The sequence below is a fragment of the Xiphias gladius genome, chromosome 5, assembly GCF_016859285.1.
Source record: "Xiphias gladius isolate SHS-SW01 ecotype Sanya breed wild chromosome 5, ASM1685928v1, whole genome shotgun sequence".
In the NCBI taxonomy this organism is placed as follows: Eukaryota; Metazoa; Chordata; class Actinopteri; order Istiophoriformes; family Xiphiidae; genus Xiphias; species Xiphias gladius.
The window spans coordinates 13638898-13654417 of record NC_053404.1 but is presented as its reverse complement, the minus strand read 5'-3'; the positions used below and the strand labels follow the sequence as shown (position 1 = coordinate 13654417).

Sequence of the window (15520 nt, the reverse complement as noted above, 5' to 3'; positions counted from 1 at the left end):
TTAGTAAAACTACCGATACAACAATGTAAAATAAATACTCCATTACAAGTAAAAGCACATTAAACATTATCAGCAAACTGTACTTAAAGTATCAAAAGCAGAAGTATTTAGCCCGAGTAACTGATAAATATATGACCAGTGGTGTTGAACAAACATATGGGCCCCCTTCCCACTGTTGAACAAAGTACTTAAGTACAATTTTAAGGGATTTGTACTTTAGTTCAGTATTTCTATTTTAGGGTATTTTAGAAATTTCAGGGGCAAATATTGTACTTTTTACTCAACTAAGTTTATTTAACAGTTATTTACTAGTTACTTTTCAGATTAAGATTTTACATACAAAACAAGTGGACTAGTTGGACCAGTTTATAAAATATGATGTACTATTAGAGATTCAACCACCCAGCAGTATATGAAGCGTTTAAAATTCCCTGCACCATGACCAACTACAAAACTGAAGTACTGCTTACATATTTAGACATCAATAATAAAGAACCAAAAATATAATAATATAACACTGACAGGGGCCGTTCACCATAGTGGGTACTTTTGATACATTTTCTTTCTAATATGTTTATTCTTTTATTAGGTAAAATTTTGAATGCAGGACTTGTAATGTAGTATTTTTATGGTGTGATATTGCCACTTTTACTTAAGTATATGACTTGAATACTTGTTCCACTACTGCCTTATCCCCTTTTAATACATCCATTGTGATGAATGTACAAATGACTAAATTAGCAATTAGAAGTAAACACATGCATTTTTTCTGACTTTAAAAAAAAAAAAAAAAAAAAGGTCTTTATCATACCCTAGGCATAAGACAAATGTGGAATGCCATCTTGCTCTGGTCCTACACTGCAAAAGGATTACAGTATTACTGTATTTCATTTAAAAAAAGACTCCAAAAGAAAATTAGACTACACTGTACAACTACACAGCAGTAGCATAATACAACTTTTAAAACCTAAAGACACTATTCATATAAATGCAAAAAAAAGGGTAGCCCCAGTATTAAAACTGAAAACAGAGGATTAGAGACAGCTACCACTCTCAAACTTTTGGCTCTGTTATTGCTTCAGATACAATAAATTGTCAAATCATTTCTTCAGCCTAAATTAATAGTTTATGTATAATTCTGATAATGTCAAATGTCAGTTTTCAAAATCACAGATAAAAACAAAACGTTTAGTTCCAGGCTGCGTGAGGAGTTTTCTATTGTATTTTACGAGTTTATCCTGTTTTTAATGTACAAACTTAATTTAGAAATTACTTAGTAATACAGCTGTCAGATAAACATAGGGAAATAATTATGTCACTATCACTGGTTCCAGCTTCTAAAATTTTAAACGCTCATATTCTTAGTCTTCTGTAATAATAAATGAAATCTTTTTGGGCTGGTCGAACAACACAAGGCATTAAAATATGTCAATTGCTCTGGTAAACTTTTTTAAATATCTGACATTTTCTAGACCAAACAATCAAAAAAAAAAAAAAAAAAAAAAAAAAAAGACTAATCAACAATGAAAACAATAGTTTGCAGTCCTATTATTTTGTTCCTTAGTAATGTTGGCAGCACAAGTAAGGATTTTGGCAAGTAATCTTGTTTATTACAACAGTGCATTGCAATATGGCTAAAATGTAAAAAACAGCAACCAAATTTAAACAAGTGTTGGCTTAAAGAAGTGGTTTTAAGTAAGAAACGCTGAACAAAATTATCCATAAAGAAAAGGGTAATGGGAACACCATAAAAATAAAACAAGGCTGAAGGTAATTGTAGTTGCGTGTCACCAACAAATGATTAAGAAGAAAGAAAAAAAGAACTTGTGTTCATGTCAGTTTGGAAATCACAGAATAAACTTGTATCTGGTGTTGACAGAGTGAATGCACAGTACTGAGACAATGTAAGATAGTCCCACTGACCCTACAGGCACAAAAAGAGGAAAAAATAAATTTGAAAAATACAAACAAGTGTGATTACACATGTACAGAAGGTTTGGACTGCTTAGTTTACATAGCACTGCCTTTAATTGGTCCAGAACAGAGCTATAAGTTCATGAATAAAATATGTATTAAATATGTGACACACTATCAGCAGTATTTTCTGTATACCAGATTTGGCTCATGTGCAGTATTATAAAATTCAAAAGGTTATTTTTCTATTTTCAATTTAATGTACATTTAAAGTTGCAGCCATCGCTGCAGTTTACATATTAAAAAAAAAAAAATCATCAAGATTACAAAAGAGAAGACAAACTTCCAAATTTTTGTTACTGACTCTACAATTTTTATTGGAAAAAATAAAAATCTAAAAAGATATCCAAAACACAGCCTAATCTAAGGCACTTGTGCAAAAATTAAAATGTGCAAAATTTAAAGAGAGAAAAATGTTAAATAAAATTGATTGACTTCCCAAGGATAAAACAGAAACAAAAGTATTTACAATAGTTAATTTGATGTGGCATGAGGTTCATCAGAATATAGTAAGGCACGTCAGGAACGACTTTTCTGAAATCCAATGCCACTGTTTAGTAAAAAAGTGAAAAATAAGCAGCCATAGGAGCTGACCATTGGACCCTACAGAAATCTAAATCCGTCCATCTGCGGCTGACTCTGATGTAACTTTGTCCTCCAAGCAGTCAGTCCACAGTTTTAAAAATATCCTGGCAACTTTTGCCTCACCACAGGTTTGGATGTGTAACCCCTAGCAACACATGGCATGTCGGGGGGTCTGGGGACATCTACATGGGAGCATCACTAGATACCACAGATTTCCTAAGAGGCGGTTCAGTGCTGTAGTCCCTTTTTTCCTTTACAGGGCTGGAGATATGCGTTCTATAGTCATTGGGTGTGGAGCATCACTGTGGCGCTGCTGTTCGATTGGCCAAAGCAAAGCTTTGCTGCAGCACCATGAGAGACCTGCGGAGCTGCAAGGAAAAAAAACAAACAAAACAAAAAAACAGCTGACTCAGCAGCTACAACACTTGCTTTAGGTTTTAGTGTTCCAATTCAGGTAGGCATTTATATATGATGGACTACTGCTGGTTGTAAAATAGAACATCAAGAGCTGCATGCCTCTGCGTTCTCTGAAGGAGAGTCAATGCAATTTATGTACTCTTTCAACCTCACTTTTCAAACTCGTTATTCAAAACACAGTTTACCAAAATCTCTTCCATCTCTTCATGCCTTCTCTTCAAGTTAATCTGCAGTTGACCGAAACACATCCCTCCTTAATAAACAATTTCCTACTGTCCTTTATTAAAAAAAAAAAAATTAATCCACTTGACTTTACAAAAATGGCTTCAAGTCTAGCACCTCATTTAACCCCTATCCTTAAAGTTGTCATGAAACTAAACCCTATTTTGATACTATTTATGCTTTTTCTGTAATCGCCATTCAATGTATTTATGTGCAGTAACTTCTTTCTATATAGTAGTTTTTAAATCGATAGTGGCCGAGTCCACCATCCCCAAGCTGGATTTAGATTGTCAGAATTACAACATTGCATAGTTAGCCAATGTAGCTACTCAAGGAGTGTTTGCTGTAATATTAAGTCACACTTGCTGTTACCACAGCAACCACCAGTGTCACTAAATTAACCAGGACTGAAGTTACACATTCTCTGCAGGACAAAACAAATCATTTAATCACAAATGATGAGCCTCTCGAGCCAAGAGCATAAATATAAAACTTCTACAATTCTGACTGTGAAAAGATTTAGCATTGCACATTTAACAACTGACCTTTGAATATTTAATTGGTAGACAATCGCAATACCATCAAATTCAGCTGCATCATGTTTTTTCATGATTCCAGTCATAAAAATCCAATATTTGTGATATGATTGTAACAATTACAAGTACAGAAGCTTAATCATGAGGTATGAGATTTAAATACCAAGCACATATACACTAGAGGATAACATTTGCCAAAAGTCCATGATGAACCTTATTATTTTGCACTAAAGCAAGTGTACAATCTCAACAATCATGGCCAAATTTGAGCTACAGTCAGACTTTTTAAATGATGTAGTGCATTCCCAGATTAAAACAGACTGACCTACCTGTTCTAAAAGGTTGATGGAGTCCTGCAGTACATTTTTTAGTAGGTGCATTTCCTCTCTGGTCTTGTACCCAGGTCCCTGTCTGGGACCATATTCAGGAGCCAAGCTGTCAAACAACATAAAAAGAGAGGGCAATTATGATGAAGGGAGCAGATGACAAAAAAGCAGAAATAAAAGCAAAGGAAATGTAAGAATAGGGCAGAGAACAGAGAATCACTGATGCAAGACTGTCACTTATATAACCACTTTTACTGAGGCTGACAAACAGGCAGTTTTACCATTGTGAGTCATTAAAACAAGAGCTCTCTTGTATGTGGGCTGCTTAAATGCTTACAGACAACAAGGGGAAGAAAAAAAAAATATGGAGGAAGACTAACCCTTTCCCCCTCTCCACCCACACCAAGACTCTGCTTCCTGAGTGATCATGGCAACTACTGATATACAAGTTACTGACAAACAAAAGTTATCCAACCTGGCCCCGCTCCTCTCCCTCAGCCGATGCTTTGTGCTCAGGTACATGCGGTGAGCTACATCCTCCATTGCCCACAACTTGAAAAACAGGCCCAGATTCAGCATCATCAGAATCAGCAAACTGAAAGATGCAGAGAGCTTTGAGTTTAAAGTGACCACTGGTGTGCACAATAGCAAAGAAGAGAGACAGAAGCTTGGAGGAACCATGCCAACACCAGAAATGACCACACACAACCTTTAGATATAATGACTTTTATCCACTTAAGGCAGTTTGTCATTTTGGACAACATAAAAGACATCCACATTCTATATCTAATGTGCACAGACAGTTGTCTGTAGTTTTAAAATACAGGCACAGTTTACATTTCACTTAGACAATACAAACCACATTGTTTCACATGTGTTTCCAGGTTGTTAACTTACATCAGACTCATCCCCGCTACTATCGTGGTGGTGCTCCATCTGTACTTGCCTTTCATTTCAATGGGGCCTGAAATACAGTAGGACAGATCAATAAATTATTATTTTTTTCTTAAAAGCTGGCTATTTGAAAACAAAACCCAAGTTTCAGTTCATAAGAGAAAGTTTTGAACTGGTTTGCAACATTTTTCTAGTTAGAAGCCATTTCCTCCCAGTGGTATTCAAGATTGTTGCTTGGTGTTTGTTGCTGTTTTCTGGGTGTGTCAAAGAGTGTAACTGAATAAAACAGTGACATATACCTCCGACAATGATACCTCTGATTTTCAGCAGTTATTGCAGTGGCTGTTGTCTGACATGTACTTTTCACCATACACCTCTGCTTTCAAGTCTTTGTCAACATTTTGAGCATTTCTTGCCACGTCAGTAGAGACTGTGACATGTGCAGAGCAACTGAACGTTCTCTTTTTGAACATCTTTAATACATTTTTAAAGTGCTGAAGGCCTCGAACGTTCATAGTTGACTGCAGTCAGACTGCGAAAATGTGTTGCAAATTTTATTTGCTAAACTGAAAATAGTAGACAAAACAATTGTGGCTTCATTAAATACTAAAATTTATTACAACAATTTACACTGGAAATATCACTACTGAAAATGTTCAGATCTCAGCTAAGCAGCCTTAAAAAGGTATAGTTCAACATTTTAGTTAGAAATGTGCTGGTTTGCTTTTTTTGGCGAAAGTTACATGAGAGGATTGATACCTAGATTGAAGCCTGGTGGCAGTTAGCTTAGCTTAGCATAAAGACTGGAAACAGGGGGAGACAGCTAGTCTGGCTCTGTCCAAAATCCACCTACCTGCACATCTAAAGCTCACTGACATGTTACATCTTGAGTTTTGTTTCCTTTGGACAGCCAGGCTAGCTGTTTCTCCCTTTTCCCAGTCTTTATGCTAAGCTAAGCTAACCATACCCAGGCTGTAGCTTCATACTTAACGGACAGATGTGAAAGTGGTATTAATCTTCTCATCGAAATCTTGCCAAGAAAGCAAATAAGTATATTTACCAACATGTGGAACTATTCCTTCAAAGTGATTAACAAAGATGTCATGTACCCATGTTGCCATCTCTGTGTTGTTCTGGGTCTTGCCCATACTGCTTGTTGGGCTTCATGTGCTCTGGCAGAGTCCGGCTGTAAGTCCGCCTCCTCCTCCGTAGCCCACCCATCTTCCCAGAATCACCGCCTCCTTGATTCATCTCTGCCTCCTCCTCTAGCAGTTCTGCTTCTGTTTCGTGTCATCACAGGGCCACAAAGAGGTAAACACAAGTATGGGTCAGAACCAGGTGCGTCACCATAGTAAAAGCATCATGTGGTTTCAAAGTCAAGAGGCATTCTTTGAATACAGACACCGTTTGCTCAATAGGTGACTAAAAATTAAAAAAAACCTTTAAAAAAAATTTACAACTGATAAAGTTTCCTGTTTAAGTTTAGTGCGCTGTTCACTTAAAATGGCTGATAAGCGTGACTTCAGTCTGAAGCAGGCAATAATGCACATTATGTTCCGTTCTCCTTCCTTGCAAACAGCTGTAATATGATTCACTGCCGCAGAGCCTGACGCGTAATGGAGGAAAAAGTTAATATCAGATAAGAGATAAAATAAAGCATGGTCTTAGGAAAGAAGACAAGGAAGTGCTCTCCAGTGTGCGAACAGGGCTTTCTACTCACCCAGCTGTCTGAAATAATCTTCTATGCCGCTCCAGGAGTTTTTAGTGATAAAGGTCTTGACCATTCCCCATGGCTGCTTCTTGTACTTCACATCAGTGTAGACCCTAGCAGGACAACGTAAGTTTTAAACGCCAGGCTTTTAGAAAATATAACAGTCAACAGGTACGTTCAATTATAATTAATTCATTAATTGTAATACCTTACCTTAGTCGACACTTCCGCTTTGAGTTACTTATGATGTAGTATCGGTTTTGAGTGTAGAAGTAATCGTGATAGGGAACGTCATGAGTGTATACCTCAGAGTCAACTTGGTAATACTGACCATCCCTGGATTCTTTGTACAGTGTCTGAAAGATAAATGGAGGACAAATAAGCAGCAAGCCATAATTCACACAGAAACATGTTTATTCATCCATTCAAGTGTGCACACACCAATCACAACGATGTTAACACACCTGGTTCTCTGTAGCAGTGGAGAACTTGCCAATCAGAGGGTTGCTGATGGTTATTGTGTAGTTCAGACTCCGCTTCCTGATTCCTGAGGAATCTTTTTGCCAATTTGTAAAGCTGGCATCTAAAAACACAAAGGCCAAACATGACAGGTGTCATTAGCTAGAACTGATGGGGAAATTAGTTTTGGGAATGGCAGAAAAGAATGGGTCTTACTGGTTATCTTCCTGACATTCATAAACCTGCGGATGAAGCTGGAGTCAGTGAAGAGCAGCTCAAACATTTTGCTGGCGCTGATGTGGAAGACCTTGTTTAAATAGAGTCGACCCTGCACCTGCGACTGACCCACACGTTCCTCCACTAATAAAGCCAAGAGGACGGAGGAAAGGGAAAGTGTTAAAATACAAAATACATGAAATCAGGCTTCCTCCAGTGCCTGGGTTGTTCTTTTCTAACCTTCTTCAATGCTCTCTGAACCGCTCTGCTCAGAAACGCCGTGTTCATTGGCGTTGAGGTCAAGAGAAAGCGAGGAGTGCTTGTCCCTCTCTGACACAAGGCGGTCCAGCGCGGGGGCAGGACTGCACCGCTGAGACGGGGTGTTGTGAGACTCATCCTACAGGAGAGGGATACAAAAAAAAAAAAAAAAAGCTGTAAAATCATTTAGATATGCACAAGACATACAATGTAAAAAAAAAAAAAAATACTATTTTAAAAATACCGTGTTGGCTGAGTTCTGTGAGCCGAAAGGGGAGGGTAGGTCTTCCCCTTGAGGCGCGGAGGTCTCTAAAGGCCCATGCTCCACACCAGGCAGGCGAAGGGAGGGGGTCCGCTCCAGCCTCCCTGGACCATCATCACCACCAGGCCTCAAAGTAGGGCTGCACGCAAACAAAAAAGTTAACAAGTCAAATTATATTTCCACGCATTATAATTCTGCGCGATTATGGCAGGGCAGGTTTGAGTGTGCTTACCTGGTCTGCATGTTTGATTCTACCAATATGTGTAAACTCTCCATCTCTTCATGGCTTAGGCCAAGATCTTGCCCATAATGCTGTTTAACCATCTGCCAAAACTCCAAGCTGGTCAGGGGCTGAAAGTGGAAGATAAATAAAATAAAATAAAATAAAATAAAAACAAAAACAAGGAGAGGTCACAAGGGCATGGAAACCTCAACCACACAGTTCCTTTGGAAGTCAGCCCCCGTAGATATCTCCTCCTCTTTCTCAGTAAGAACTCTGCTTTGGCAGATATGTGAACCATAATGTGAACAAAAAACAAAAAAATAATAGGTTGCACGTAACCTGGACACCTCCATGCAGTATAATTTAGTCGTATCTCCACGCGGGACAAACAACCTCCAAACCCTATTGTCTCTCTGAACCGCTTGGATACTCATCTTGCATTCTCTGTTAACCCTTCACAGCCTAGAGAAGCTCAGTCTTAGAAATATCACCACAAATAAGGAATATCTGAAAAAATGTATACCTCAGAGCAAAATAAATACATCTGCAGGCCCAGGTGTTCAGAGGAAATATTCGGGACCGTCAGTTTTGACATAAAACAAAATTACAAAAACAAGCAGTGCTGTTCCAAGTAGAGGAAATGTGATAAAACCATCAGGATTATTAGACGTGTTTATTCAAACGGAAAATTAAGACTTTTTTTTAACCATATGGAACCGCAAACGGTGTTAGAGCCCATCTAAAACCGAGAGAAAGTGTAAGATCCATTTACAAGGGCTTTACTTACTTGTCAGTGGACATTTCCCCACAGCTGTGAGCCTTAGCTGGCTGCCTGACAGTGATCTGTGACCTGGGCGCACAGTGCACTCGCATTCAGGAAGTCCTGGATTTGAGCGAGTTCATGGGCGTGAAGACGCGCCGCCCGCAAATTTACACTGAGATAAAGGTTTATTCAAAAAAAAAAAAAAAAAAAACCTGTCTGTGTCGTTTCACCGGCAGTTCGGACGGCCAGGGAGGCTCCTTTGTTTCGATGCGATTACGCTGACGGTTTTTTGTACCGACACAAGCGGAGCGCTCTGTGCGTTTGGAGGCGGGTCATAAATGCAAATCAGCGCCCGTGGCCACACCTGGAGAGGTCAATGAACTTTAGAAGCTGATGTTTTTATACAGGTGCTTGTGCTCCAGATCCCAGCGGACCCACACCCCTGCGGTGAGGCTGCCATAGCGCCCATAAAAAGAGTCTAATTTAGGCAGCTATACATCAAATCCAAGGAGAGGTATTAACTGCCAGTCGTTTTCATCATAATCGGTACTGACTGAAAAGAAAAATATTACTGCTTGGTGTCTCCCCTTAAAACAACGTAAATGTGTAAATATTGCTTTTATACTTTAGTAATTTAATATTTTCTGTTTATTTATAGTGTACTATCCATTTACACCTACGATGGAAAGAGCTTGACGAAAAACAATTGTCCAAATAAAGATGGCTAAGATAAGGTGCACAAGGGATTAACAGGAAACAGTGCAGCATGTAGCCTAATGCAATGTTACTGTTTTTAATTTGATCCCATCAAAGAGAAAAAAAATATTGATATATAATACATTGATAATAGCTTCACTGTTTACTGTTTTGTTTCAGCTGTATCAAGAGCTGTATGTTACTACTACTAAAGTTACTACTAATGCAAACTGAAAGTTTCCTACTGTGGCTAGTTCACATTAGAAGCATTCAAATGGCAAAAGAATGTGGATTTTACTGTGAGGCAGTCTCATGAAATGCAATGGGTTTGTCACAGAGGTTAGCGCACTTCAACTATGTGCCTACTTCATCTGAAATTTCAGTTGCTCTCATCATCTACAGTTCATTGTACATTTCAAGCGCTTTTACTCTCTTTAAAAGATAAGTTCACCTGCGTTCAGTTCTTATTCTTCCACATGTTAGTATGTGGACACTAACACTTGGTTGAACTAATTAACAAACTGCTAAAAGGGCTTAAACTGATTTCAGCAATTACTGACTGACATTTCAACTATTTTTAAATTTAAAATTGGCAGTTCAAAAAAATTCAATTCACTAGCAATTCAACCGCTGTCACTGCTTAAACATCAACTAACACTTCAGCTAGGCCTATAGACAGTGCTCAGACAATTCACAGTTTAATTCCCATTTCAAGTGCTTTCATCTCTTATACTTTGAATGACAGCTGCTTTCAGGTCTTACTCCTCAGCTGATTTTTTTTTAGCTGCTTTCATCCTTTACTCTTCGGCTGGGCCTGATTTCAGGTCTTACATTTTGAAAGTACTCTCACATAGTTTATTGTTCCTTTTTCTATTTACTTTTACAGCACAAAGAGTTCGGTAAAAGATGGCTAAGCTGAGCTCTAGTGGGTTTATTTTTAACTGAATCCCTGAAATACATGTAGGTAAATTTTTGCAAACCCAGTACCTCAGTATGCTGAAAAATAAACAAAAGCTTGTTTCTGTTGGACCCATGAGTAAACCCTGCTGCTGTGTGCAGATCTTTACCCTCCAAGCAATAGCAAAGCAGCACTGATAACCTCCAAGGAAGACAGTCTGTTGCCAGGGCAGTGTGACATGTACTTTGGACCATTTAGATAAGTGCTGCAAAATGGGGTAAAAATCACAGACCTGCTGGTGTTCTGGGAGACATGTAGGCACAGCAGTTAAGGTACCAGACACCAGCGAAGTCTGTTTTATGAAAGTGCTGTCAGATATGTAATGTGTAATGACTGTAGGTCTTGTGGAGAGAGCTGTTGTTTACTCATGTGACTAAAAGGTATTGCATGAGCAATGGGTACTCCTACATGGACTGAACATTGCACTGATGAGTGTCTGCAGTCAGGAGACTGTACTGTATGAGGTAACAGCAGGTGAGTGAAGCGGGGGCCTTACCTTGTTCAACAGTGTGTTTTGCCACATGCGGAAAACACTTTGGTAACTTTTTTCTCTTGCAGAGAAGAAAGTGAAGAAGAACTGAGGGCAAAGACATAAGGAGACAAACAGTAATCAATTGTGTGTTTATCAAATGTGAAATAAGTTCCAATTGACTGTTCTATTCTAACACAATATACCTTCTCTGTGCTCATGCAGATCTGGATAGCATTGGGAATCAGCCGAGCTGTTTTCTCTCTGCTTATAGCCAAGATGTCTTTCAGAGTCAGTGTAATCTATTTTTTTTTAAAGAAAAAAGAAAGAAAAAAGAAAAAGTGAAAGGATACAGCAGTTAGTGCACACACGCTAATACAAGAATGCTATAAGGGTAAAAAAAAAAAAAAAAAAATCCACCTTTAGATACCATTACAGTGTAGGATAGATCCTCTTACACTGAGGAGTTACTTTGTGATGACATCTTAGCAACTCCCAAGAAGAGGTGTGAACAGCAGTGCTCACAGCAATGAGTTAATCAGGCATTGTATCATATGACTGACTGTGGCTGCCGCAAGTGTAGCAATGAATCTTCCTTGTTATATTTCCTTATGTATCTTGGCTGTCTGCTTCTGTCATGTTTAGTAATCTGTTGCACATGATTGCAAACTGTTGCATCTTAAATGTTTCCTTGCTGTTTCCTATTCAGGACTGACACAAAAACTGGACATATATGGTTTAGAAATAGCATAATTGGAAACGCTTAACATTTCTCTATGATTTAATCAGTTCATCAGCATCACTTTCTCTAATTCTTGGCCAGCTATTTGTGGGAATAGCAAAAAAGAAAATACAGTTGCCAATCAACAAAAAGAGCTCAAAAACGCAAGGTTTTTTGACTATAACTCTTTTAACTTAGTGTTTGAGGGTGGATTTTTCCTTTAAAAAAGACTCCACTATATATTTCTCCCAAACTTCAAGGGAGCAAAGTGGGAGTGAAAACCTTCCTAAATGCAATTGACCCTATTTCTCCCTTACTGAATAAAAGGAGATAACCCATCTTTTAAGGATAAAAATAAACCATCATTATTGAAATTTATATATATTAAAGAGGGTTAATGCATATGATCAGCTAAAGTTATATAAAAATGCAATCTTGCCCTACATTTCTGTATTTTGTTGCTTTGTCCACACATCACATTGATGAGTAGACAGTGTGCTCCTTAACTGTACACCTCCTCCTCCCCTCTGTCCTCCCCCGCTGTCTTATTACCTTTGTACCCCGAAACACATTGCTGTAGAAACAGAGCCAGTTCTCTGTGAGGTAGAGGCGACCCTGAAGGAGGATGTCCCGCTGGAGGGCACATGGGTAGTCTGAAGAAAAATATATAGGGTTGCTGAAGCTGGCGAATCATCCATACAAATGAATGTGCCTGTGGTGTTCTTTGACAAACTATATTCACAAAAACAGGTCAATGTAGTCAGAGATTGCTGTATTGTTGCTGTGTTCTTTCAGTTCACTGTAAGTACACATGGCATGTGACTACTAAAGAAAAGATACAAGTTTATAAGCATAGGATTAATTGGAACAGAGAAGGTTTTTCATCATGTTAGAGCAACAGTTTTTAAGTTTTTAGGGAAGGAGACTGGAGAATATACCTTCTTCACAGCAGAAATTTTGACTTGTCATCGCAGAAAAAGCTCAGGTGTAACTAATACTATTAATAATGACAAGTGGTGGAAGAAATATTACGTAAGTAAAAGTAGTAATACCACAGAATAAAAAACATTTTGGGACACTCATATAGTACTCTAAGGTTGTGTCACTTTTTTTTTAAACAAAATAAGACATTAAGGAAACAGTTAAGGACTAAAATTATCAACAAGCAGATTTTGTGCACTAACAATGCACCACATTTTACCAGAAGTATAAAATAGCAGCAAAATGAAATACTCAAGTAAAGTACAGGTACCTCAATATACATACAATACTTGAGTAAATGTACTTGGTTCCTTTCCAGCACTGATGATGGCTGCATTCATCTAAAACTGTCCCAGTAAGACATGCCAATGAGCCAACATACACAAAGCCAGAGCTCTGGAGCTGAAACTATCTAAATAGCTTCACTTGTGGTTTTCGTGCTATAACAACTGGTTTGCAGGGAAATGTTCTCTGGTTTACTGATTTTCATGTAGAAAGGCAAACAATGATACTGTAATCTTAAAAATATTGATGAAATAAAAACACTAATAAAGTATTAATTTGAACAACATGGTATCTTTTCCCCTTATTTCAATAACTGGGGTAAAGTGATGTATTTTCTTTTTGAATCTATACCACCCCGCAGACTGATTTGGAAGGTCCATTATTACAACTGGTGTTGAGCAGCTTGACTGAAAAGATGATTACTTTTCAAACTTTTCAAGTCAAAACCTTTTGGTTTCCAAAGACACCGGCTGAGTCAGAGGGTGATTTGCATAACATGATCACATCTCCCATTTTCTATTTAATGCAACTATGAAGCCATGAAAACATTTTGATTTGAATATTTTACTTTAGTGTGCAAGTTTGCCATATCTTCAATGAAACATGGATAGAAGCAAGTACATAGAATATACAGTGTGTGAGTTTATCACAGCGTAGGAAAATGTTTTATCCCACCTTTAAATATATTTAAGGGGGAATTTAAGATAAATATTGGGAACATCAGAGTTCACATAGTTAAAATACTAGCCAGTGACATTATCACTGATCATGTGATTGGAGGTTTCTCTCTGACTACAACTTGCATCAAACAAATAGTCTTAAAAAGGACTGCAGGATGTTGATGCCTAATTTTACATAGAAATATACCCTAAATGTTAGAGAATCACATTATTTAAACAGAGCTGATGGAGTTTTCACATTGATCTAAATGTGGTTTTAGAGCCTTTTCCACCCAATTTGTATTTTTACGCCATATTAAAAATATTGACTATCAACAAAAGAATATCAGCATCTTAAATGATTAAATTAATATCTGGATTTAGGGGGAAACACCATTATAAGAGGCAGCCTTCATAACTCACCCACTATGAGTCTCTCTGACTCTGGCAGTTCTTTGAACAACTTCTTAAACTCGTCAAACTTCTGTTTGTAGGTTGGCAGAGGAGTTTGAGGTGCTGCAAGACACTGTCCCTGAGGGTCAGAGCTCTGATGGAGAGGTTAACATTACTGATGATGGAGACATTAACGCAGATTAGGCAAGCACAGTATGATTGAGAAAATAGTAAGAAACATCTCCAGTGAGTTTGTGCAGTTGATAAACAGTATTATTAGCCTTTTGGGCTTTGCATCAGAGAAGCAACAGCAATCCCGCTGGTATGAGGTGAAATATGGTGTAATGAATCTGAGTCACAAGAGGGCAGTTAAAGGTTTTCCATTTCACAGTTTATTAGTTCTACTAGAACCGCATGATTTGAGTGAATAATATGAAAGATCCAATAGTCTAAATGTCATATACAATCAAAGTGCTTGAGTTCATGAAGCAGCAGTAGCTTAAGGTTTTTTTGTGACATCGTAGTGTTTTGTTGTTTTACCTCTTCATCAGAGCTCCCACTGACATCCACCAGGGACGATGTCCCATCTGCAATGTCATCATTGCCCACTGCTGACCGGTTAGACACCTGGTCCATTGGCTCTGCTGCACTGGTCAGATTAAATTTTTTTAAAAAAAGAAAAGAAAAGAGAAAAAAAAAAAGATCATTTCAACTGTGCCGCTGATTGACAGGTTGACTTTTAATATTATTCAAACTCCAGTGACACCACTCGGGGGCAAGTGGTGTCTTTTGCGTGTTGAACTTCTAAGAACATGGTCAGAGCTGGTCTGACTGGTAAGGTTATACTGCGGGAGTATAGTCGTGCCAATGAACGGAAACCTTCATGCACTAATGACTATCGTTACACACACCCGTGGTAAGTTGCGAAGAGGAAAACTATCGCTAAAAGAACAAATCTGTGAAAACATTTATAAGAAATGTTATTAATTTAGCATAAAGCGACGGTGACCCAATGCAACCCATACACTCCCCTTCTCTCGGTCTGTTCGCTGGTAGATTGAGTTGACTGACAAGCACTATCAGTTGACACGGGTGTCAGTCATGTCAAACACAACCGAGATGATAAAAGGCGACTATCAGATATGTAAAGCCGCCAGTCGCATGCCTACAGGCTTCTGGTGTGCAGAAGCTTTAGCATGTCTCCGCATGCGGGTTACCTGAGACAGAACTGTTGTTGTCAGTCACTTACCTGGAACGGATTGGACCCAGGATTTCTATTCTCTGTGTGTGACCGAGATATTAAAAAAAAAAAAAAAAAAGCCCAGGAAGACACTGCTTGTCCCGCGCAGCTCTTAAACTCTGTTTATAAGTGGAGTGTGTTGCAGGTGCATCTCATCCAGGTGAACATACCTTAAGGGAGTTGTCACCTCGTTGGTGACGCTCCCAGGTCTTCATTTAACTGGTTGAGGGTTCCAAAATGACCTCTCCCTTCATTTATTCGGGAAGTCTTCC

The 15520-nt window shown here is 38.3% G+C and overlaps 1 protein-coding gene across 6 annotated transcripts; it reads right to left on the bottom strand.

The window, feature by feature from the left end:
• Positions 1–1597: 1597 nt before the first annotated feature.
• On the bottom strand, positions 1598–15503 carry gramd1c (GRAM domain containing 1c). 6 transcript variants are annotated; one of them, XM_040126508.1, is made up of 18 exons: positions 15419–15503; positions 14549–14657; positions 14039–14162; positions 12243–12343; positions 11176–11271; positions 10997–11077; positions 8093–8211; positions 7843–7999; positions 7581–7737; positions 7341–7484; positions 7130–7248; positions 6879–7021; positions 6675–6778; positions 6064–6234; positions 4958–5024; positions 4536–4655; positions 4064–4169; positions 1598–2927 (listed from the first exon to the last, which is right to left on the bottom strand). In XM_040126508.1, the coding sequence occupies exons 2-18, from the start codon at positions 14642–14644 to the stop codon at positions 2859–2861; spliced, it is 1974 nt and encodes a 657-aa protein (XP_039982442.1). In that variant the 5' UTR covers positions 14645–14657; positions 15419–15503; the 3' UTR covers positions 1598–2858. The 6 variants fall into 6 exon arrangements, 5 of the variants coding, with proteins under 5 accessions (XP_039982442.1, XP_039982446.1, XP_039982447.1 ...); XM_040126512.1 differs by having other exon boundaries at positions 14039–14147; XM_040126513.1 differs by having other exon boundaries at positions 14039–14141.
• Between the last annotated feature and the right edge of the window lie 17 nt (positions 15504–15520).

Coding starts and splice junctions, on each gene's coding strand:
- gramd1c (XM_040126508.1), bottom strand. CDS start 14,644: ATGGACCAGGTGTCTAACCGGTCAGCAGTGGGCAATGATGACATTGCA. Junction 6,779..6,878: donor AAGCGGAAGTGTCGACTAAG/GTAAGGTATTAC, acceptor TTGTCCTGCTAG/GGTCTACACTGATGTGAAGT. Junction 5,025..6,063: donor ACACAGAGATGGCAACATGG/GTACATGACATC, acceptor ACTGTATTTCAG/GCCCCATTGAAATGAAAGGC.